Source organism: Arachis hypogaea, chromosome 16, assembly GCF_003086295.3.
Source record: "Arachis hypogaea cultivar Tifrunner chromosome 16, arahy.Tifrunner.gnm2.J5K5, whole genome shotgun sequence".
NCBI lineage: Eukaryota > Viridiplantae > Streptophyta > Magnoliopsida > Fabales > Fabaceae > Arachis > Arachis hypogaea.
Window position 1 is genome coordinate 146,082,214 of NC_092051.1, and position 23,146 is coordinate 146,105,359.

General features: G+C 31.3%; 3 protein-coding genes and 1 long non-coding RNA gene across 4 annotated transcripts; 3 read left to right on the forward strand and 1 right to left on the reverse strand.

The window, feature by feature from the left end:
* The first annotated feature begins 8,498 nt into the window (after nt 1-8,498).
* On the forward strand, nt 8,499-11,164 carry LOC112697594 (L-type lectin-domain containing receptor kinase IX.1-like). Its single transcript, XM_025750821.3, has one exon. It carries the CDS (start codon nt 8,728-8,730, stop codon nt 10,762-10,764), a length of 2,037 nt encoding a protein of 678 aa, XP_025606606.1. The 5' UTR covers nt 8,499-8,727; the 3' UTR covers nt 10,765-11,164.
* Nucleotides 11,165-15,388: 4,224 nt separating this feature from the next.
* Nucleotides 15,389-16,592, reverse strand: LOC140179871 (uncharacterized). The gene is made up of 2 exons (XR_011873704.1): nt 16,195-16,592; nt 15,389-15,579 (listed from the first exon to the last, which is right to left on the reverse strand). It is a non-coding gene; the product is annotated as an uncharacterized lncRNA (long non-coding RNA).
* A 1,620-nt stretch (nt 16,593-18,212) lies between these two features.
* On the forward strand, nt 18,213-20,313 carry LOC112697596 (L-type lectin-domain containing receptor kinase IX.1-like). The gene has a single exon (XM_025750824.3). It carries the CDS (start codon nt 18,301-18,303, stop codon nt 20,254-20,256), a length of 1,956 nt encoding a protein of 651 aa, XP_025606609.1. The 5' UTR covers nt 18,213-18,300; the 3' UTR covers nt 20,257-20,313.
* A 212-nt stretch (nt 20,314-20,525) lies between these two features.
* LOC112697595 (L-type lectin-domain containing receptor kinase IX.1-like) lies at nt 20,526-22,867 on the forward strand. The gene has a single exon (XM_025750823.3). The coding sequence runs from the start codon at nt 20,667-20,669 to the stop codon at nt 22,641-22,643; it is 1,977 nt and encodes a 658-aa protein (XP_025606608.1). The 5' UTR covers nt 20,526-20,666; the 3' UTR covers nt 22,644-22,867.
* The last annotated feature ends 279 nt before the right edge of the window (nt 22,868-23,146 follow it).

Consider the following 23,146-nt stretch of genomic DNA (forward strand, 5'->3'; position numbering starts at 1 on the left):
AACTGCCACATACCCACTAGATAAGGAAGTGGAATAACAAAAACTACTTTTCTCCTAAAGTGCAGGAACCACTAATTGACTAAAACAATAAACTGAAATAATAATAAAAAAACTTAATGCAGTCCAAAAGCAAATAATTAACAAAGATAAAGACTATGATAAACTATAAACATATAAAAACATTAGAACACCTAAAATCAGCAATGATATGGAATCACTCGTCTCAATTTGATAAAAAGTACTTGAATTTCTTTCTATTCATTGGAGGATTATTATTTAAATTCCAATTCACGTCGAACCTTTCCACAACCAATTAACAACCACGAAGGCACTCCCTCAATTCCTTCGGGTTATTTTGATACCGACTCCAACATAATTCGGCACACTCTTGCACACTAGATTCAGCATAATGATCACTCCAACCTCTCTTAGGAATAGTGTTAAGAAATTTAGCATTTACACAACAAATAATTATTCCAATTATTAATATTACGTATACACTTATCATAATGTTCGTACCCATTTGTCTCTCTTATTTTTTACTTACAATTACATGACGAGCTTTTATATAGGCTTATAAAATCGTTCCTTGGTATATTATTATATGTAATAATTTAATAATTATAGATGCAAGGCACCGATATAAATAAAATAAAAAGTCTCATTGTAGCAAATTGATGTTGTTCTATAATAGTTTATTAGTTACGTTTGATTGACTCTTCAATTCTTCGAAAATTATAATTATATAATAATTATTTAATTTTACGTAAAATTTTGATTTATTTTTAAATGCTCCTTAATTCATACGGAAAGAGTGTTGCATAAATGAAAAAGAAGAGTTAATACTTAAAATCATCCCTAAAAGATATTCCGATTTCTATTTTGGTCCTCGAAAGATAAAGCTAATCAAAATCGTCCCTGAAAGATACACGATTTGGTCACGTTAGTCCTTCCGTCAGTTGGATGATGACGTGTCACGTTAAGTGTCACGTGGCACATGATGACGTGGTGGGTGCTGCCACGTGTCACGAGATAATTGGTTGTCGTGTCAGATAAGTGACACTGGCACGCCACGTGTCAGGTCAGTGATAGTGGCATGCCACGTGTCATTTGACATGTAAAAAAGTTATTTTTAATCAAAATAGTATTTGAAAGTTCAAACGTAAGTCATTTTCATCCCTAAAATTTTAAAAAATAATCAAATTAGTCCTTATATAATTTTTTTCTTGATAATATTAAATTTGAAATATTTTTTGATACTACTAATTTTAATAGAAATGTAATTGACAAACAAAAAATTAGTAATTGTATCTTTTCTTCTTAAAAATTTTGTCAATAAAATTATCTCTCTCCTTTAAATCTTCTCAAAATCTCTCTTATTCTTTTCTATTCTAAAATCTTTTTCTTACATTATCACATTTTGCTATAATATATATATATATACACTCAAAATTGAATGTATATATTTGTTAACCTAAACAAAGTTATATGCTCAAAATCAAAATTTATTTATTAAAAGAAAAATTATATAATCTATCTCAAACGTATGAAATACACAAAAATTATATAGGGTGTTTGCTACGGTACGATTATAAATTCATACGTATCGATATAATTAAAATGTGGACAAACTAAAACACGACACGTGGATTATATTTTCCACATCAATAATTAATTTTTTCTTTTTTTAAATATATATCATATCAATTATTTTACTAAACTATCCTTATACTTTAATAAAAATAAAAAATATTTTTTTATTTAATATTACAAAAAGACTAAAATATCCTTTTTTACATTAAACAAAAATTATTTTAATTTTTTTAATTTAATCAAAATTTAATTAACTTTAATTTTATAATTTTAAATTAAAATTAATTTAAAAATCAAAATTAAAATACATCTCATTATTCATATACATTGAAAAATTAATTCATTGATCATGAACCCTAATCTAATCTTTCTCATCTCAATTCATACCAAAAAGAATACATCTAAACAATTTTTCTTCATCATTGAATAATAATCTACCAATAAAATACAACGTCAACGGCACGCAAATCAACGAAACCAGTTACGATAAGATCTTCAACTTGACACACTTCAGCTTCTCATCGAGTAAAAACAAGCTCACAGTGGTTGGTTGCAACACAATTGGAGAAGTAGTAGAGTATAATGTTATAGAGAGAAGAAACTATGCCACTGGGTGCTTTTTAGTGTGCCTCAGTGTTAATGAAACAACTAGCGGGATCTGCACCGGCTTCGGTTATTGCCAGAGCCCAATACCGGCGAATGGCCTATCGGATATTGGTATTGGATCTTATAGTAGTGGTGCTGACAGCTACAACGCCGTTTTTTCCTTCATCAACCCCTGCGGCTATGCGTTTGCGGCGGAGGATGGAGCCTAAAATTTTTTTTCATCATTGAATATCAATCTACCGATAAAATACAACTTCATCCCTAAAATGATGAAGAAAAATTGATAAATTGATATTCAATGATAAAGAAAAATTGTTTAGATGTGTTCTTTTTGGTATGAACTGAGGTGAGAAATATTAGATTAGGGTTCATAATCAGTGAATTAATTTTTCAATGTATATGAATAATGAAATGTATTTTTATTTTAATTTTTAAATTAATTTTAATTTAAAATTATAAAATTAAAGTTAATTAAATTTTGATTAAATTAAAATAATTAAAATAATTTTTGTTTAATATAAAAAAAGGATATTTTAGTCTTTTGTAATATTAAATAAAAAAATATTTTTTATTTTTATTAAAGTATAAGGATAATTTAGTAAAATAATTGATATGATATATATTTAAAAAAAGAAAAATTAATTATTGATGTGAAAAATATAATTCACGTGTCGTGTTTTAATTTGTCCATATTTTAATTATATCGATACATATGAATTTATGATCGTACCGTAGCAAACACCATTATATAATCTTCCACAATTATAAATTGAAACTAATTAAATTTAGAAAGTTCTAAGAAAAATTGAATTTCTTTTCAAATTCGTTATTTAGAAAAAGTAAAATGACACTCCTTCAACCCTTGAATAACATCACTTATAAATTTAGATGTGATAATCACGTAATTAGTATAATAATTTCGTTTGTGCTATTTTATATTTGTTTCTTGTAAATATTTAAAAAAAAAAAAGAAAAGATTTGGATCTTTTAATAGATCTATTTGACTCAAACTAAAATAATTTGACAACTAAGATATTAACGCTGGTAACGAATATATATTATGACCAGATTAATATTTTCTTTAGTACTTCCATATAGTTAAAAATATTTAATATTTTGTGTGTTTTATATATTTGAGATAGATTATATTATTTTTTTTAATACATAAATTTTGATTTTGAACATATAACTTTGTTTAGGTTAACAAATACATACATTTTAATTTTAAGTATATATATATATATATATATATATATATATATATATATATATATATATACTAGCAAAATGTGATAATGTAAGAAAAATGTTTTAGAATAGAAGAGAATAAGAGAGATTTTGAGAAGATTTAAAGGAGAGAGATAATTTTATTGACAAAATTTTTAAGAATAAAAGATACCATTACTAATTTTTTGTTTGTCAATTACATTTTTATTAAAATTAGTAGTATCAAAAAATATTTCAAATTTAATATTATCAAGAAAAAATAAAAAATATATATAAAGACTAATTTTGATTATTTTTTAAAATTTTAGAAATGAAAATAATGTACGTCTGAATTTTTAAGAACTATTTTGATTAAAAATAATTTTTTTACATGTCAAGTGACACGTGGCATGATGCCACGTGTCACTGACACGTCAACCAATCATTTCGTGACATGTGGCATCACCAACTACGTTATCACGTGTCACGTGGACTTAACGTGACACGTCATCATTCAATTGATGGAAGGACTAACGTGACCAAGTCGTGTATCTTTCGAGGACGATTTCGATTAACTTTATATTTCGAGGACTAAAATAGAGATCGATGTATTTTTTAGGGATGATTTTGAGTATTAACTCTGAAAAAGAAATTAGAAAAAAAGAGAGATCGGATAAATTTAGAATTTCAAAATTTAGTAAGAGATAAATGTGAAAAAAATTTATCTCATATCTATGTCTTAGTATCACAACTTTAAGATGATATAAAAATTAATTTTTATGTATTTGTGTTCATTTATGTACTCCTGTCTCTTAAAAGTTTGTGTATCAAAACCTAACACTAAAACATGTGTTAGCATATTCATGTTTTTGGTCAACATAATAGTTGGTCATAGTTGTTACCTTGTGGCACAAAAGAATTGATATGTATCTTTTTCCTCTCTAGTGCAAAGCGTTTTTGAAAGAAGCTAGGGGCATTTGCCTCAATTAAATAGACTTTTTTTATGCATATTGATTGCTACATAAATGTAGCCAACCACCTTGGCCAAAGATCGATGACAGGTAACTACGTGCAAAAATGAAGTTAGATTAGTGTAATAGTTAATTTATTAGTTTGCGTAAATAAATATAAAAAAATTAAATTTAATAGGTTGCTAATCCCGTGGTTCATTAATCTGATTAATCAACTAATCTTGTAATTAATTAGAGCTTCCATTGATCACATTCTTGAAGGCCAAACGCTAATTAATTAGAGCTCTTATTGGTATTCATAAACTTGTTATGAATTAGAGTTCTACGATATTATGTGTACATTAAAATTAAGGGAAAGTATAAAGTACCAACATATTATCTGCTAACTTATTATCAATAATAGTTAATTATTATATTTTAAACATATATATAAAGAGACACATTCAGAAAATATATTTATAAAGACACTTCTATTAAATATAGCCATAAAAAAGATATTTTTATTAGACACATCCACAAAGATACTTCCATTAATACAATTATAAATAAGAGTTGGCAGAAGTTGACAGATATGCTGTTGGTAACGTAACGAGATTGTAAAATTAATCATTTAAATTAATTATTAGTATAAAATATATATTAAAATATAAATATATATTAAAAATAAATTAAATTATATATGCATTTATACACAAATATATTAACAGCTAATTTTACTAATTGATTTTAGTGTACACAAATAGTATTTTTGTTATAACAAATAAAACCATTAATCACATTCTTAAATGGCCAAACCCTAGTTAATTAATTAGAGCTCAATATCTTACTTTTTATATACAATGTCTTTTTTTTCTAAATCTAAAACAAATAAACATTATCACACATGAATATCTTACTGTGTCTTAATATCCAACCCGCGGAAGGGCACATGCGGTATGCTTTAATTTCTCCTCCTTTTTGCTGATAAGGTTGGGAGTGTATCAGTGTATGTCCATCCTCCCTTTGACTCTCGTGGACTTTCAACAGAAAATATAATAAGAAATAATTAATAATTGATTGTGAATATACCATCATATGTACCATCGAATTGAGTTTGCAGTAGGTGAATTTGGTTTCTTTGCAATGCTCTTGACTTTGAGCCATCTGGATCTTATTTTATTTTATTTAAAAAAAAGAGAAAAATGCTGTCATGCCATGCTGATGAGAGTCGTAGTTATAATTTTCCGACTACTTAAAATAATTATATTTTTAATAATAAAAATCCTTTTTTTTTATTAAAAGTATGAAATATTTGAACTCGGTTTATCTAATTTATTTATGAATTTTACAAACAAGTATTCTAAAAATACTGGTTAAAATGATTACTTATGTTAGTTTTTTAAGAATTTACATTTTTTATATAATAAGTACTTTAGAAATTCAAAACTTTTAATTTTTTGATACAAACTTTTTAATTTAAAACTTATTATTATTGCATTACTATTAATTTTGAGTTTTCTAACATTACAATTTTAGCCAAGTGACTAATAAAAGAAAAAAAATTCATAAGAATAATGAGTAAGGTTTGTTAATTTTAATATCTTTGTATAAATGAAAGTTATAATTTAAACTATTATATACATGACAAAGCATACCTGCAAAATTATGATGAACCTAAAGTACTATATATTAGTTGGCGAATTATTATTTCATGTGTCAAAAACTTTACAAGGAATCAGGGTCTAGTAAATATTTTATTATTTAACTACCAACTTGCACTTGGAATTTTGTTTTGGTCTTCGTCAATAGTTGCATGCTTAACCCCAGTAGCGATATCATATAATTAATATATAAGATACTTTATATATGAATACCTAAATTAATAATCTAATAATTTTAAAATAAGGGATTAAATTAATATATTAAAATAAAACCATATTAAAATAATAGAGTCCAAATATTATTTAAAAAAGTTTTCTAAAATCAATATCACTTTAATTTTATATACCTATGTTTTTTTTTATATGTATATAGCACTTTCCTGGCACTTTCAAAATTCGGGAGAAAAAAGGGGAAAACATATCCCACTGAATTTTCAATAAAAAGTTGCACCGCTTTAAGGATGGTTTCTTCTTTCTTACACACAGATTTTGAAGGCATGTGATTAAATATATAGGGGACCGTTGCTCTTGGAACCAGCGTACTGAGTTGGAAAAATTATCACGTAATAATATTTATTATTATTTTAACGTGTTTTATTATTTTTAGCTAAATTATTTTTAACCCATTATTATTAGGTGAAAATTCAGGTGAAGCCGACTTCACGTAAAGTTAATATTTAAGAGACCTAAAAGTTATTAAATAAAAATTTATCAATTTCACGCATATGAGTTTTCACCTTATTATTAGTATAAATTATTTCATATAATGGTTCGTTAAATTCTATTTCATTTTTTATACAACTAGAGAAGTAATAAAACTAAAAGTAAAATATCTTAATAACACTATATATAGTAAATAATCTAATAAGTATGCAATAATAATAAATATTGATCAAATTTAAAAATTATAAAAATACATATTAAATCCAAATAAAATAACTATTGTCATATATAATAATAGAAACATACAATTATTTTTCACTTGAGTGGTACTGGTCCATTTCTCATGCACTTTGGTTGAACAAAAATTATATGACAGTAGTTGATGGCATACATATATAAATTGAAATGTTTTAAAACGTGTGATATATATAAAACCAAGTCAATTCTCCCCTAATTGTATGTTTAATAGAAGTTTATTTCTTGGACTTTGACCTTCCTCCATCTTACATAATCCATTTCAATCTCTCACTCCAAATTATACTAATTTTGATGGCACAGTATCTTCTGTTTTATAATTTGATGGAAACTCAGGTGCAGTCGACTTCACGTGAAGTTAATAGGTGAGAACTGTTAGATAATTTGACTGATTTGACTGATTCGACTTCACGTGAAGTTAATAGGTCAATATTTTTAGTGAAATAATAGAAAATTCATTAACATTATTATTTAATTTTAATATAAGATGAATAAAAAATATTAATTATTTAATAATTTTTATTATCATCTGCTACTATCACATACAGTTTCATAATTTTGGACAAATGTCCTGGTAATTATATTTTTATGAATAAATAATATATGTTTTTCTAATCGATCATGCTCTTAAGAAAACAGAAGAAAATATAGATAACAATTCTGTTTTTTGGTTTTCGTTTTGTAGAACTCTTCTAGCGAAAATTAAAGCACAGCAGGCACAAAAAAGGCAAGCTTATCAGTTGGTCAACTAGTCCAATTAAGTAATCGCTATAGATGCATGCATGTATATAACAGGCGAAATCCAAGGCACCTAACATTGTCACTATCTTTCTCTGTCACTATATGTATAAAGAATTAACCTTATTAATAATCTAAAATTTCAATTTATGCAATGTGGAAATTAGCAAGGATAGTTCAGTAATTCGTTTAAATAAATGTTAAAAATTTAAATTTTATTTTATATAAGTAATAATTTATTGATTTATGATAAATTTTTAAATAAAATTTAGATTCGCAGTAAAATAATCCTTGACTTATTAAATTGAAAAATACTGTAAAAATCAAATAAAAAATTATAAATCATAAATTTTAAATTAAATATTAAATTTTAATAGTATAAAAATAAAATATTTAAAATAAAAAAGTGTTAATCATCCTAATATTTTAAAAAAATGTTATTCGTATATCAAAATTAACCATCAATATATTTATATATAAATATATGTTGTTTAAATTATTTTCAGTATTTATTTATATTTTAATATATATTTTATATGGATAACTAATTTTAAGAAAAAGTATAGGGGTCAGCAATTTTATTGTATTTTGGCCAGTATGTAACCCGTAGAAAAAGGTGAGCCATTGGATGAAATCTCACACCAATCTCACACTATCAAATCATCATTGATGGCTAGTTGATGGCTACCAATTACAAATGTTGCTGGCCCTCTAGCATTGCTCTAATTTTAATAAGGTGAAAACTCAGGTGAAGTCGACTTTACGTGAAGTTGATATCTAAAAATTGTTAAATGATTTAATTAATTTGACTAAATTTTCATCCAACGACTCTCAGATATCAACTTTCACATAATTTTCACGTTTTAGTAACTAATTTTAACTTACACGCATCACTCGAACATTTCGTATCAATCGTATAAACCCCTAACTAAGAGTCTCATCATCGATAAACAAATTATCAATCATTATTTCAAAAGAAAAAGAAAAGGAGTATAATGCCAAGCATATAACACACATGAATGATTGCTACGGCTGCTTCTAAAATTTAAATTTCAATGGCTTCTCTATCTTCTTCTCATCAGTTCTTCAATAATCTTGTTCCTTCTATTCTGCATCTACTTCTTCTAATCACCCTCTCTTCCCTTCCAATTTTGGTTCATCCATTATCCTTCAACATAACCAACTTCGATGACCCTGCTAGTGCAAGCCAAATGGCATACGAAGGTGATGCAAGATCCAGCAATGGATCCATCGACCTCAACAAAGTCATCTATGACTTCAGGGTTGGCCGTGCCATTTACGGCCAACCCCTTCACCTTTGGGATTCAGCCACCAAAGCTCTCACAAGTTTCTCCACAAGCTTCACATTCACCATTGATGCAGTGAATGACACAAAGATCGGTGACGGTTTTGTGTTCTATTTGGCACCTCTTGGCTACCAAATCCCACCAAATTCAGCTGGTGGAACTTTTGCTCTCTTCAATCAAACAACCAATCTCGTCAACCAACCACAAAACCATGTTGTGGCGGTTGAGTTTGACACATTTATTGGCTCGATTGACCCACCATTTCAGCATGTGGGAATTGATGATAACTCTCTTACTTCACTTGCTACTGCCAAGTTTGATGTTGACAAGAATCTTGGTGTCAAGTGTTTCGCTTTGATTTCTTACGAAGCTTCGACCAAGACACTCGCAGTGTCCTGGTCGTTTAGTGGAAGCAGTCGTAATAAAACTATTGCCGCTGCTTCTACTTCGAATTCTCTGTCTTACAACATTGACCTCATGCAAGCTCTTCCAGAGTGGGTGAATTTCGGGTTTTCGTCCTCGACCGGGTTATCCACCGAGCGAAACGTTATCTATTCATGGCAGTTTCATTCAACTTTGGGTGGAGAAATGGGGAAGGTTCAAAACAAGAAGCTGAACATTGTTGTGGTGGTTGTCCCGGTGGTTGTCACGGTTGTTTTATTGACTGTGGTGGTGGTTGTTGGTCTCTTGATCATCAAGAAAAGGAGGAGGACTAATGAGGAAGGTGGTGGCGAATACCCGGGACAGTTCCCTGTCGAGTTTGACCTCGACAGAGCAACTATCCCAAGGAGATTCGACTACAAAGAATTGGTTGCGGCCACCAACGGTTTCGCCGAAGACAAGAGGCTGGGACAAGGAGGGTCAGGAGAAGTCTACAAAGGCGTCTTGAGCTATCTTGGAAGAGTTGTTGCCGTGAAGAGAATCTTCGCCGACTTCGAAAACTCGGAGAGAGTTTTCCACAACGAAGTAAGGATCATAAGCCGTTTGATCCACAAAAACTTGGTGCAATTCATAGGTTGGTGCCACGAGGAAGGTGAATTGCTTCTTGTTTTCGAGTTCATGCCGAACGGAAGCCTCGACACACACCTTTTCGGAAACAAGAAGACTCTGGCATGGAATCTGAGGTACAAGGCCGCGATTGGCGTCGCGACCGCGCTTCATTATCTCCATGAAGACGCAGAGCAATGCGTTCTTCACCGAGATATTAAGTCAGCGAATGTGTTGTTAGACAACGATTTTAACACGAAGCTGGGCGACTTCGGCATGGCGAAATTGGTGGATCCAAGATTGAGGACTCAGAGAACAGGGGTTGTGGGAACCTATGGGTACCTGGCTCCGGAATACATCAATGGAGGGAGGGCGAGTAAGGAGTCAGATCTGTATAGCTTTGGAGTTGTGGCATTGGAGATTGCAAGTGGGAGAAGGACTTTCAGGGATGGAGAGTTTCACGTGCCAATAACAAATTGGATCTGGCAACTTTATGTTGATGGGAACCTTATGAGTGGTGCTGATGAGAGGTTGTGTAAGGATTTTAATGTGAATGAAATGATGAGTTTGCTTACTGTGGGGTTATGGTGTACACACCCTGATGTTAAACAAAGGCCAAAGGCAGCACAAGTTATTAAGGTTCTTCAGCTTGAAGCTCCATTACCAGATATTCCTAAAGATGTTCGTTATAATAATGTTGTTCTTCCACAACATTCAAACATTGTGCAACAACCACCACATCACTCCCTTGAATCGCCGCCTGACATTACTACTAGTCTTGTTTACGGTGGACGGTAACCATCACTACATAGTTGGTTAGAAATCATTTTTGTTATGAAATCTCAGTTGTTTCAAGTCTTAGAATAAACTGTTTATAAGGTTTTGTACAAGGTAGCTATTTCTTTAATTTTTTGTTTTTATGATGTAAGTAATTGAGTTCAATTTTGAGGATTTTGGATCCTCTAAATTTTGAATTTCACTTTAAAGAGTAGAATGTGATATCTCATTATTAATTTGATAGGTGAGACCAATAATAAATATGAAAGAGAAACTATTCAAGGATTGAACATTTTACTTTCTAAAGTGAAATTCAAACTTTAAGAATCCAAATCCCAATTTTCAAACCAAGAGAGAGCAAGTTCTCTAAAAAATGTTGTGTGTGATTTGAGAGTAAATAAATATTTTTATTTTTACTCTATTTTATATTGTCCAACCACTTGATTAATAAAATACATATTAAAATATAAAATATAATTAAAAACAAATTAAATATTATATATTTATATATAAATATATAATAATTGATTTAATAATTAATTTTTAATATATATAATATTTTATGTTGTTAGTTTAAAATTATTTTTTATTTTGTTAATATTTTAAAATTTAATTTAATTATAATAATTAACCTATAATACTAATATAAAAAATAATTAATCCTTCGTAACAAAATGGCTCACTTGTTATGAAAACGCCTAACACTTCTCTATGGTTGTGTTTAAATGCACTAAAGAGACCAAAAAAATCAATATCACATTTTATAATATGTTTGATTTAGGAGACACAAATAAAATACATATTTATGTTGTTTAGTTAAATTTATGTATAAGTCTCCACTAATAAATACATATAAAGATACAAAATTTAGAGGTTATTTTAATAATTTTTTTATTCGTAATATATTTTATAGGGATAAGTACTTTTTTCGTCCCCAAGGTCTGGGGTCAAAATCAAAATCGTCCCTGAACTTTTTTTTATTAAAATCATCCTCAACGTTACAAAACGTTAAAAAATCGTCATTTTCTATTTTTTTGGACCAAATTACCCTTAACTATTGAAAAAATTAAATATAATATTTAAAAAAAAAATTAACCCCCCCCCCCCCCACAAACACCCATTTCTTCGTCTGTCTCCCTCCCCCTCCCCACACCATTTCTTCGTCCCTCTCCCTCAGCCCCCGCCGCCCCTGCGTCCAGCCCCCGCCGCCGCCGCCTCTGCGTCCAGCCCGCCGCCCCGCGTCCAACCACCCCCGCCTCTGCGTCCAGCCCGCCGCCGCCGCCTCTACGTCCAGCCTGCCGCCGTGGCCGCCTCTGCGTCCAGCCCAACCCGCCGCCCCTGCTTTTCTGCTTTTGCTTTCTGCCTTCTGTTTCTTCTTATTCTTTTTCTTCTTCTTCTGTAATCTGTTGATGAAATTTCTGAATTTCTGAATTTATGAAATTTGTTGTTGTTGATGAGGGGTGAGGGGGTGGTTGAGGGGAAGGCAGTGAGGGGTGAGGGTGGGTTACGGTGAGGGTGGGGGTGGTTGAGGGGGGAGGCAGTGAGGGGGTGGGGGTGAGGGGGGTTACGGTGAGGGTGGGGGAGGCAGTGAGGGGGTGGGGGTGAGGGGGGTTACGGTAAGGGTGGGGGTGGTTGAGGGGGGAGGCAGTGAGGGTGGGGGTGAGGGAGTGGTTGAGGGTGGGGGTGAGGGGGTGGTTGAGGGGGAGGCAGTGAGGGGTGGGGGTGAGGGGGGGTTACGGTGAGGGTGGGGATGAGGTGAGGGGGTGAGGGGGTGGTTGAGGGGGAGGTTGAGGGGGAGGCAGTGAGGTGACGGTGGGGGTGAGGGAGTGGTGTTTGTGTCTGTTGTTGTTGTTGTTGTTGTGGTGGTGGTGGTGGTGGTGGTGGTGGTGGTGGTGGTGGTGGTGGTGGTGGTAGTGGTAGTGGTAGTGGTGGTGGTGGTGTGGTGGTGGTGAAGAGGAGAATGATGAAGATAAGGGTATTTTGGTCCAAAAATTTGAAAAAAGACGATTTTAAAGCGTTTTTGAACGTTGGGGATGATTTTAATAAGAAAAAAAGATTAGGGACGATTTTGATTTCGACCCCAGACCTTGGGGACGAAAAAAGTACTTATCCCTATTTTATAAATACTAAAATTTGTCATTCTTTTATCAACATCATAGCTTCATCTTCTTTTTCATTTTGCGCAATCAATAAAAAAAAAAGCTCATTCAATTTGGTGCCTTTTTTTTTCTTCTTTTTCTTTTTTTTTCTTAGAGTAAAAAAGATAAAAAAAATAAAGAAAATAAAGAAAATATGAAACTTATCTAATTTGATATCATTCCTTCTTCGTCGTCTGTGTTGTCTTGACGTGATCATTTCTAAAGTTTGTCTTCCTCCTATATTTACTAGTGTCATAACAGGAGAAGTAAAAGTAAAAAAAATAAAAAGACGAAGAAGATGAAAGAAGAGTATAAAAATAGAATAAAAGAAATGGAGGATTGAAAAGATAAAAAAAGAGTATAAATGTGAAATGAAAAAGATAAATATTAAACTAGTTGGAGTTTGATAAAAAAAATTAAAGAAACACAGAAAATAGTTTTTTTTATTATAAAATGAGATTTGATTGAAAAAATTTTAATTTAAAAAAAATAAAAAATATATAATGTTTTTTTATTAAGTATTTAATTAATTGTATTTATTTTTTCAAATACAAACCAAAGATATTTAACATTTTTTTATTTTTTCTAAATATAATACAAAAATATAAAAAAATTAAAAATAATCTCTGTTTTTTTGTCTTTATATTTTTGTTTTTATATTTTTATCTTAGGCATAAATGCATAATATCTAAACATAGTCTATATGTATAAATTCTTGGTCTAGCATTATCTAATAATGGTCAACTGAGTCTTTGTTCATATGTACGTGTACTTTATGGAACTGCTCACATTATTCCCATTGATCCTGATTAATTTATGTGATACCATTTGACAACTTAGACAAATCATTGAATAGATAATTATCTAACTTTTTCGTTGTTTTCTATTCCAAGTTGCAAAAGGCGTTATAAATTATACTATTTGATTGACCCCACATTAAAATCATTACTACTCTAGCCCCAGCCACCAACTATTATTTAAAATTAATCTTAATCATGATAATATTAAAATTTAGGAGATTAAATGAATTTAATTAAAGAAACTATCCTTTTAGGAGATTGAAGGTCTCTAACAACCACCTTAGATCAGATTCACTTGTGAAACATAAGAATTTTGCCCAACTAAAATGTTGACATGAAAATCCTTTCCATTTATGGCTTTTAGAATGAAGAGCGTTAGAGAACTAATAAATTTTATGATTTATAATTATTAATTAGTCATTATTAATATTTTTAATAGTATAAAATTATATTTAATAATATAAAATTATTTATTTTTATATTAATTAAATATTAGCAAAATTTTAATAAAATTATTATTTATAGACTTTTTCATATTATATTATTCAAGGGTCAACTAAGGAATACAGTCATTAAGTCTGTCATCTATTGTAACCACTTTCCACTCACAAAAAGGCCTGAATTTTCCTATTTATTTATGAAGTAAATCTTAATTTGTTGTTTAGTAATTTACTCATATTTTCTCCTCAACAATTTCATCTTCACAATATTTTTACACACTTCAATTTCATTCATCAGTTCAAATGTACTCCTTTTTAGAAATATAATTAGGTTATAAAATGTTCGATTAAAATCGTATTTTACCAATTTAATTAATCATTATCGAAGTCCTTTGCAGAACAAATTCCACTTTATCCAAATTAATTATTACTGAACAAATCTCTAAATTAAAAATAAAAATCGTCTCTACGACAATTTGAAAAGAAAAATTTGTCCTTGCTAGTCTTTTCACGTATACACATAGCTCTATGTCGAAGCAAGCGGTGACATTTAAACTCTTATTTGGTTAAAAAATCAAATAAACATGCCATTCAAAAGGGGTCTAAGACACTAATGTTTTTCTAGCAGTGAATATGAATTTATCTGATTAAATTTTTTATTAGAGATGTTAAGTAAAATAAAAGGGATAATAAGAGATGAATTCTTTATCGCAAAAATTGTTAGCGACTATAAATTGGTTTTCATTGAATTATTTAAATGTCCACAACAGAAAGAAAGCAAGCTAGCTTGTGTGCAAGTTCCACTCCTTGACAATTTCAGTAAAAAACTATGATGCACAGACAATGATACAGACATGAGACACACATAATATGGGATACACCGACACGTGAATTTTAAAATTTTATATGACACGGGAATATGTATATATATAAAATATAAAATATTTTTTAGATGAATTATAATGATATTTTAATATTTTATTGATATTAAAATATAAATTAAAATTTTTAATTATTTTTAACGTCTTATTTTAATTATATCAAGTATTTAAAATATTTTTTGTTTTAATAAATAATAATATATACTATATCTAAATTTATTTTAAAAATATATGTTAAGAATAAGAATGGACACGTGGACACGTGATGGTATTTAGGTATGTCCAAGCATGTTCGGAGAAGAATTTTTTTATTTTTTATTAAAATACGGTTAGACAAAGCAGACATGCGTGTCGGACGAATGTAGATGAGTATCGTGTTCGAAATGTATCCAATACGTAGACACGATAATTCAATAAAGTGTCCGTGTTTTATAGATGTAAAGAAAACATACCATACATCTGTCAACATTATTGATGTCACTACATGTCACTCGAGACAAAATAAACCCTTGTTTCTTATACTATTTCTTGTTTTTCTTGGCAAATCTGGCAAAGGCATCCACTGATTATAGAAGCTCTGACAATTCATTTAAAAATTATTTTTTAGAAATTAATGTTTTGAAATTATTAAAAAAAAACCTTGACTCATATTAATATCTTTTACTAATTACTAACTAAATTAAAGCATTAAATTGGTTTTTACTTTTTAGAGATCAACTATATTTGTGTGACCTTTTAAAGACCAATTTCATCTTCTTAATTGAGATAATTATATAATATGTTTATCTATTATTTAAGGAAAATCTTATCTTTTCGTAATCATTTTAACATTACCAAGATTTATTTTATATTAATATGTATTCTTTTTATTTTAGACTATCATTTTAAAATAAAGTGATTTAATTATATCAATATATTTCACGGTTGCATTTTATTTATGTCATAAAAGTGAGTAATACGTAAAATAAAAAAGTTATTGGATTAAATATCTACATAAAATAATATAAATAAGATGATATTACATAAGCAAATTATTTTAGTAACAAGTTTAATCAAATTAGTCGAATAATTTATTGACACAATAAAAATCAACTGACAATAAAAAAAAAATACATAACAAAATTTTTTTAATTAAACTAAAAATAACTTATTCAACTAATATTTCTCAAAAAAAAAAATAATAGATGGTTACCATTAATAGGTACTAGTCAGTGCCACCGATTTGATCATAGCAATAAGTAAGGCATTCCCTTAACTTCCTTGATATATAGGGATACTGAGTCCAGCACTTGCTTATACACTCCTTCGCATCAAATGCAATATAATAATATGGAGTCCAACTTCTTTCTTCTTCAGGAATAGTATTATCAAATTTCGCAATAACTGAACAAATAACTATTTCAGTTATCAACATTATTACAATTGCATTTGTCACAATGCTCTTAGCCATATCTCTCTCTCTCATCTCTTAGTTTTTATTTGGAGACCAGGCCAGATTTTTATAGAGACTTAAAATCTTGCCTGATATTATTATTATATGAAATATGATTTTAGAATTAGGATATTCCTCGCTTATTAGTTTAATTTGTACCCCCTCCTCAAACTAAAAGATGCAAAGAACTTTTCGTTGTAGCAAAGTAGTGTTGTTTTAGATTAGTTTATTATCTCAATTAAGCTTAATTTACTCTTGAAGTAGTCAACCTTTCAAAAACAATGATTTGCGTAAAAACTTGTAACATTATACATACTAGAACGAGACCCACGTATAGCGCTAAAAGATAAATTAATTATACTATATAATATATTTTAATATTATTGTTTAGAGATTGATTAGATAATATGCAATTATATTTACTAACGATGAATTTAAAGTATTTTATATTAAAAACATTTTATAAAATATTTATTTAATAATTTATATATAATTTTAATATTTTCTAATGTTGACATCATTATAAAATAATTTATAGAAAAAGCTGAGCTTTGGGAATTTATGACGACTTTAACCTTGGACTACGGGAGAGGAAAATCATTATATATAGCAATACCGCTGTTGTTATAGCCCCTTATCAATAATCCGCGAGAATTCCATAACCATCCCAATCTTTTAGTGCGTTTAATTGCAAATTAGAAGAAAAAAAATTGAAAAATTTGTTTCAGCAACATACTCAGAGAAAGTAATAGAGTGGCGGATAGATTGGCAAGAATCAATGCTGAATCTGAGCAAAATGGCTAAAACTCATTATATATAAGATGGGTATCAACTTTTATAAATTATAAAAAGAGAGATAAATAAATTGGATATGATTATGCTACACGGTTCTAAATACAAATATAAAATATATATTAACAGATTCCTAAACCAAGAGTATAGTGTAATAAACTACAAGATTTTAGAAGAATTACAATAACAACAGAGCCTTATCCCATCTTGCAAATACTCATCATAGCATCCCTTCCTTTTTAAGAGCCGGCGTTCCGATGACCCCAACTTTGCGATACTTCACTCAGTGGCACTTCATTTGACCTTTTTACCAGTCAGAACCTTCCAAAAGTAGTTTTTTTGTTGACCAATTCTCAATGAGAACACCAATGTAATGGACAGACCTTAAGAGAATTATCATCTTAAAAACTAGTTTATTTGATGGGAGAATCCAAAGTCTTATAAGACTCTTTTTTAGGTATTGATTCTGTGTAAGACTCTTTTTTAGATATTGGTCCTGCGAAACTCATAATATATAGTATATCTAAGCAACATGTTGGGATCATCAACTCCCTCATATCAATCAAATATGTTGTTTGTTATTGAAGGCAACATTGCAAAACAAGGTAAGGTTGTGCTTTGGTTATTTATGCAGAATAATGTGGGAAAACAGCCTAAGTCCAATCGCAACTTTGTTGGTTCGTTGTGATTAATCTTTTATTATGTACTATAAAATAAAAGGAAAAATGAGACCAATCATTAATTATTAGTCAACCTTAGTTTTCATCGATTTGCTTCACTATGTTAGAAAGTATTATATCCACCTTCTTGTTTTAAACTTTGGCTTTAGTTTCACAAAAGTGCTACATGCACGTAAAAAAAACCAATCATAAAGTATTCATATATAAATATATATGTCGTTTAACTTATTTTCAATATATATTTTATACGAGTAGTTGATTTTGATATAATTATTAATTTCATCTTGTGATTGTTACAATGTACATCAATGAATGATCCACCATGTTTTAAAGTTCTAATCTGCCATGTTATCCACAAAGCCTGTTTCCACTCTTGAATATTATTGATTGCACAATGGTTTCTTCTCTGCTTTTGCTTCTTCTTACCCTTTTCCCTTCAAATGTTCACCCATTAAATTTCAATATAACAAATTTCAGTGATGTTGAGAGTGCAAGCAAAGATATGGCATATGAAGGTGATGCCAAAGTTGCCAACGGGTTCATAGAGCTCAACAGGTATGACTACTATCGAACCGGCCGAGCCGTTTACAGCCAGCCTTTGCACCTTTGGGATTCATCTGCTAAGATTCTCACAGACTTCACAACCTCTTTTAGATTCACTATTCAAGGACCAGAATCCAATAGTAGTGATTATAATGTACTTGCTGATGGATTTGCATTCCACATGGCTCCTTTGAGTTTCACAACTCCACCCAACTCAGCTGGTGGCAATTTTGGACTATTCAACATTTCCACACATTTTGGAATATCCCAAAATCAAATGTTTATGGTGGAATTTGACACATTCCAAAATAAAGATTATGATCCTCTAGAACTAGAGCACCATGTTGGGATCAACGAAAATTCTGTCAAATCCATCAATTATACTAAGTTTGATATTGAAGGAAACATTGGGAAACAAGGTCATGCTTTAATTACCTATAATTCTTCTAGCAAGAACCTTGTTGTGTCTTGGTCTTTCAATGGAGCTAGCACTCATACTCTGTCTTGTGAGATTGACCTCTCCAAAATCCTACCAGAGTATGTGACAGTTGGATTCTCAGCTGCAACTGGTTACCGCTCGAACACACAACACAATATTCATTCTTGGGAATTCAATTCGACTTTGGATTCCTCTGATTCTGAGGTAACCAGAAAGAAGAGGCAAAAGAGGATCATAGAAATTGTTGCAATGACTTGCTTAATAATTGTATTGGTGCTTATGGTATGTGTTTGTCTTATCAAGAAAAGAATTGCCAAGCTTCTACATGATGATGGCAACCGCAGACACAAAGTATCAGTCTCCAATGACTTGGACGAAGCATCACTACCTAGAAGATTCAAGTGCAAGGAATTAGTTCAAGCCACCAATGAGTTCTCAAATGATAGAAAGCTTGGAAGTGGAGGATCAAGTCAAGTTTACAAAGGTTTTCTAAGTCACTCAGGACGTGCAGTCGCAGTTAAGAGGATTTTCGCTGATATTCAAGGAGGCGAGAAAATATTCATCAATGAAGTGAAGATAATAAGCCGTCTTATACACAGAAACTTGGTGCAATTCATAGGGTGGTGCCACAACAAACAAGAGTTCTTCCTAGTTTTCGAGTACATGCCTAATGGAAGCCTAGACACTTATCTCTTTGGAAAAAGAAGAGCTCTGCCTTGGGATGCAAGGTACAAGATAGCTTTAGGTGTGGCCACGGCGCTTCATTATCTTCATGAAGATGCAGAACAATGTGTGCTTCATAGAGATATTAAGTCTGCTAACATTCTATTGGACACAGATTTTAGCACCAAGCTTTGTGATTTTGGCATGGCAAAATTGGTAGACCCAAGATTGAAGACTCAAAGGACAGGAGTTGTAGGGACATATGGGTACTTGGCACCAGAATATCTCAATGGAGGAAGGGCTAGCAAAGAATCAGACATGTATAGTTTTGGGATTGTAGCTTTGGAAATTGCATGTGGAAGGAAGACTTACCAAGATGGAGAATATCATATTCCTCTAGTGAAGTGGGTATGGCAACTCCATGTGGAAGGGAATATTCTGAATGCTGCTGATGAAGGATTGAACAAGAATTTTGATGAACTTCAAATGACATGCTTGCTAATTGTGGGACTATGGTGTACCAACCCGAACGACAAGGAAAGGCCGAAAGCAGCACAAGTGATCAAGGTTCTTCAACTTGAATCGCCACTACCTGAGCTTCAACATGATATGCATGATCATCCTCTTCAAGCAACCATGGTGAAGTTTAGAACTTCTTTTCAATCATCATCCATTAGCAATAGCCTTGTTATTGATGGACGTTAGTGTCTAAGCAGAGATAAGATATTTCACTTGAAATGAAATTGCTTTGGTTAATATAAATCGGTGGTACAACTTATATTTACAAATAACAGTGGCACTATAACCTTTTTCTCAATTGCATACTCTATATTTTGGTTGACCTGTGTTTATATAAGGAAAAAAAAAAAAGACACATCAATGATTAATAATATAATAATGGAGATTTATCATTGACTACCTCAAAGTCTTTCCCATGAAAACATTTTTGTAACAACCTTGTTGGCATCTAGTTTTTGGCTTATTAGCTTATTAATCTTCCACTTGGATGCTGTACCTGCTTTTCTAATTTTTGCATTTCCTTACCAAAAAGCTTATAAATCAGCCAATGCATATGGATATTACAGATCAACCCTGTTTCCAAGTTATGATCAAACATGTTAGCTACTTTAGTCTCTTTCCACTTCCATAACATTCTTTTTCTTCTTCTTTTCACCCTTTCCCCTTCAATAGTTCACTCACTGCACTTTAATATAAGTAGCTTCAAAAATGTTGAGAATGAAAAGGACAATATGGTATTATATGAAGGTGATGCCATGCCTATTGAAGGGTCCATAGAGCTAAACAAAAATGACATCAATCGAGTTGGACGTGCAGTCTGTGGCGAACCTTTGCACCTTTGGGACTCATCAACCAAGGCTCTCGCTGACTTCTCAACCGGTTTCTCATTCACTGTTTCTCAACCAACTAACATAACCGCCGACGGCTTTGCCTTCTACATGGCACCTCTTGGCTACCAAATTCCAGCCAACTCATATGGTGGCTCTCTTGGACTCTTCAACACAACTACAGAGTATGGTGTAGTACAAAATCATGTTTTTATGGTGGAATTCGACACATTTATAAATCCTGAGTTTGATCCCCATGAACATCATGTTGGGATCAATAGCAACTCTCTCAAATCCTTAACCTATGCTTGGTATGATATTAATCACAACAATGGCAAAAAAACTCATGCTTTGATTACTTATAATTCTTCCAACAAGATCCTTAATGTGTCTTGGTTTTTCAATGCTACTAGCACCAACACATTGTCCTATGAGATTGACCTTATGGAAATCTTACCAGAGTATGTGATGGTTGGATTTTCAGCTGCAACTGGCCCTTATAATTTTGAGCGAAATGTTATTCATTCTTGGAATTTCATGTCAACTTTGGAGTCCATTGATTCTGAGGTAAACAAAAAGAAGAAGAAGAAGAAGAAGAAGCAAAAAATGGTTATAGTTGCAGTAGCTTCTTCAATTTTTTTAGTGCTGGTGATAGGTAGTGTCTATTGGTTGACCATAATCATCAAGAAGAGAAGAACCAAGCATGTTCGAGATGATAATCTCGGAGGAACATTGGTGACTTCAGATCTTGGCAAAGCATCTATACCTAGAAGATTTGATTACAGAGAATTAACTGCAGCCACTGATGGCTTCTCAGAAGATAAAAGGCTTGGAAGAGGAGGCTCTGGTGAAGTTTACAAAGGATTCCTAAAAGATTTAGGACGTTTTGTCGCTGTGAAAAAGATTTTCGCCGACTTTCAAAACTCTGAGAAAATATTCATCAATGAGGTGAAGATTATAAGTCGACTTATACATAGAAATCTGGTACAATTCATAGGGTGGTGTCATGAGCAACGAGAGTTCTTATTAGTTTTCGAGTACATGCCTAATGGAAGCCTCGATACGCACCTCTTTGGCAGTAGAAGAACTTTGGCTTGGGATGTAAGGTACAAGATGGCACTAGGCATTGCCACAGCACTTCATTACCTTCATGAGGATGCAGAACAATGCGTGCTTCATAGAGATATTAAGTCTGCTAACATTCTATTGGACACAGATTTTAGCACCAAGCTTTGTGATTTTGGCATGGCAAAATTGGTAGACCCAAGATTGAAGACTCAAAGGACAGGAGTTGTAGGGACATATGGGTACTTGGCACCAGAATATCTCAATGGAGGAAGGGCTAGCAAAGAATCAGATATATATAGTTTTGGGATTGTAGCTTTGGAAATTGCATGTGGAAGGAAGACTTACCAAGATGGAGAATATCATATTCCTCTAGTAAAGTGGGTATGGCAACTCCATGTGGAAGGGAATATTCTGAATGCTGCTGATGAAGGATTGAACAAGAATTTTGATGAACTTCAAATGACATGCTTGCTAATTGTGGGACTATGGTGTACCAACCCGAATGACAAGGAAAGGCCGAAAGCAGCACAGGTGATCAAGGTTCTTCAACTTGAATCGCCACTACCTGAGCTTCAACATGATATGCATGATCATCCTCTTCAACTAACCATGGTGAAGTTTAGAAATTCTTCTCAATCATCACCCATCACAAATAGCCTTGTCAATGATGGACGTTAGTTTCATGTAAAAGAAATTGAATTAATCAATTTGGTGCAGCAAGTTTTCAAGTGGCTATTCAATATTGTGCATTTTCTAAGACAAGATAAGATATTTCACTTGAAAATGAAATTGCTTTTGCTAATGTGGTTATAAATCCGTGGCACAAGTTATATGATAAAAAAATATTTAAAAATAATTAAAAACTCCAATAACAGAGAGGTTTTAACCTTTTGTCAATTTCATACCACAATCTCTCCACAATTTCAAGCATCAATAGCTTGGTATTTTCATGTATCCTAATGTGAGAATCTAACTAACTAAGAGAAGGTAAGAGTGCTCGGTCTATTTACCTTCAACACTGCTTACTAGAGACACTAATTCAACATTCTTGGATTCTAGAGAGTGATCAATAGCTACCTTGGAGTCTAAGCTTTCCCTTCGATGAATCAGACCACTCGGATCAGCTCTAGGCAGCAAAAACAGCAAGCAAAGCAGACTGAGTCTCAGAATATTCCGAATCA

Excerpts from the sequence above, each read along its gene's own strand:
- LOC112697595 (XM_025750823.3), top strand. The coding sequence starts at position 20,667 with ATGTTAGCTACTTTAGTCTCTTTCCACTTCCATAACATTCTTTTTCTT.
- LOC112697594 (XM_025750821.3), top strand. The coding sequence starts at position 8,728 with ATGGCTTCTCTATCTTCTTCTCATCAGTTCTTCAATAATCTTGTTCCT.
- LOC112697596 (XM_025750824.3), top strand. The coding sequence starts at position 18,301 with ATGGTTTCTTCTCTGCTTTTGCTTCTTCTTACCCTTTTCCCTTCAAAT.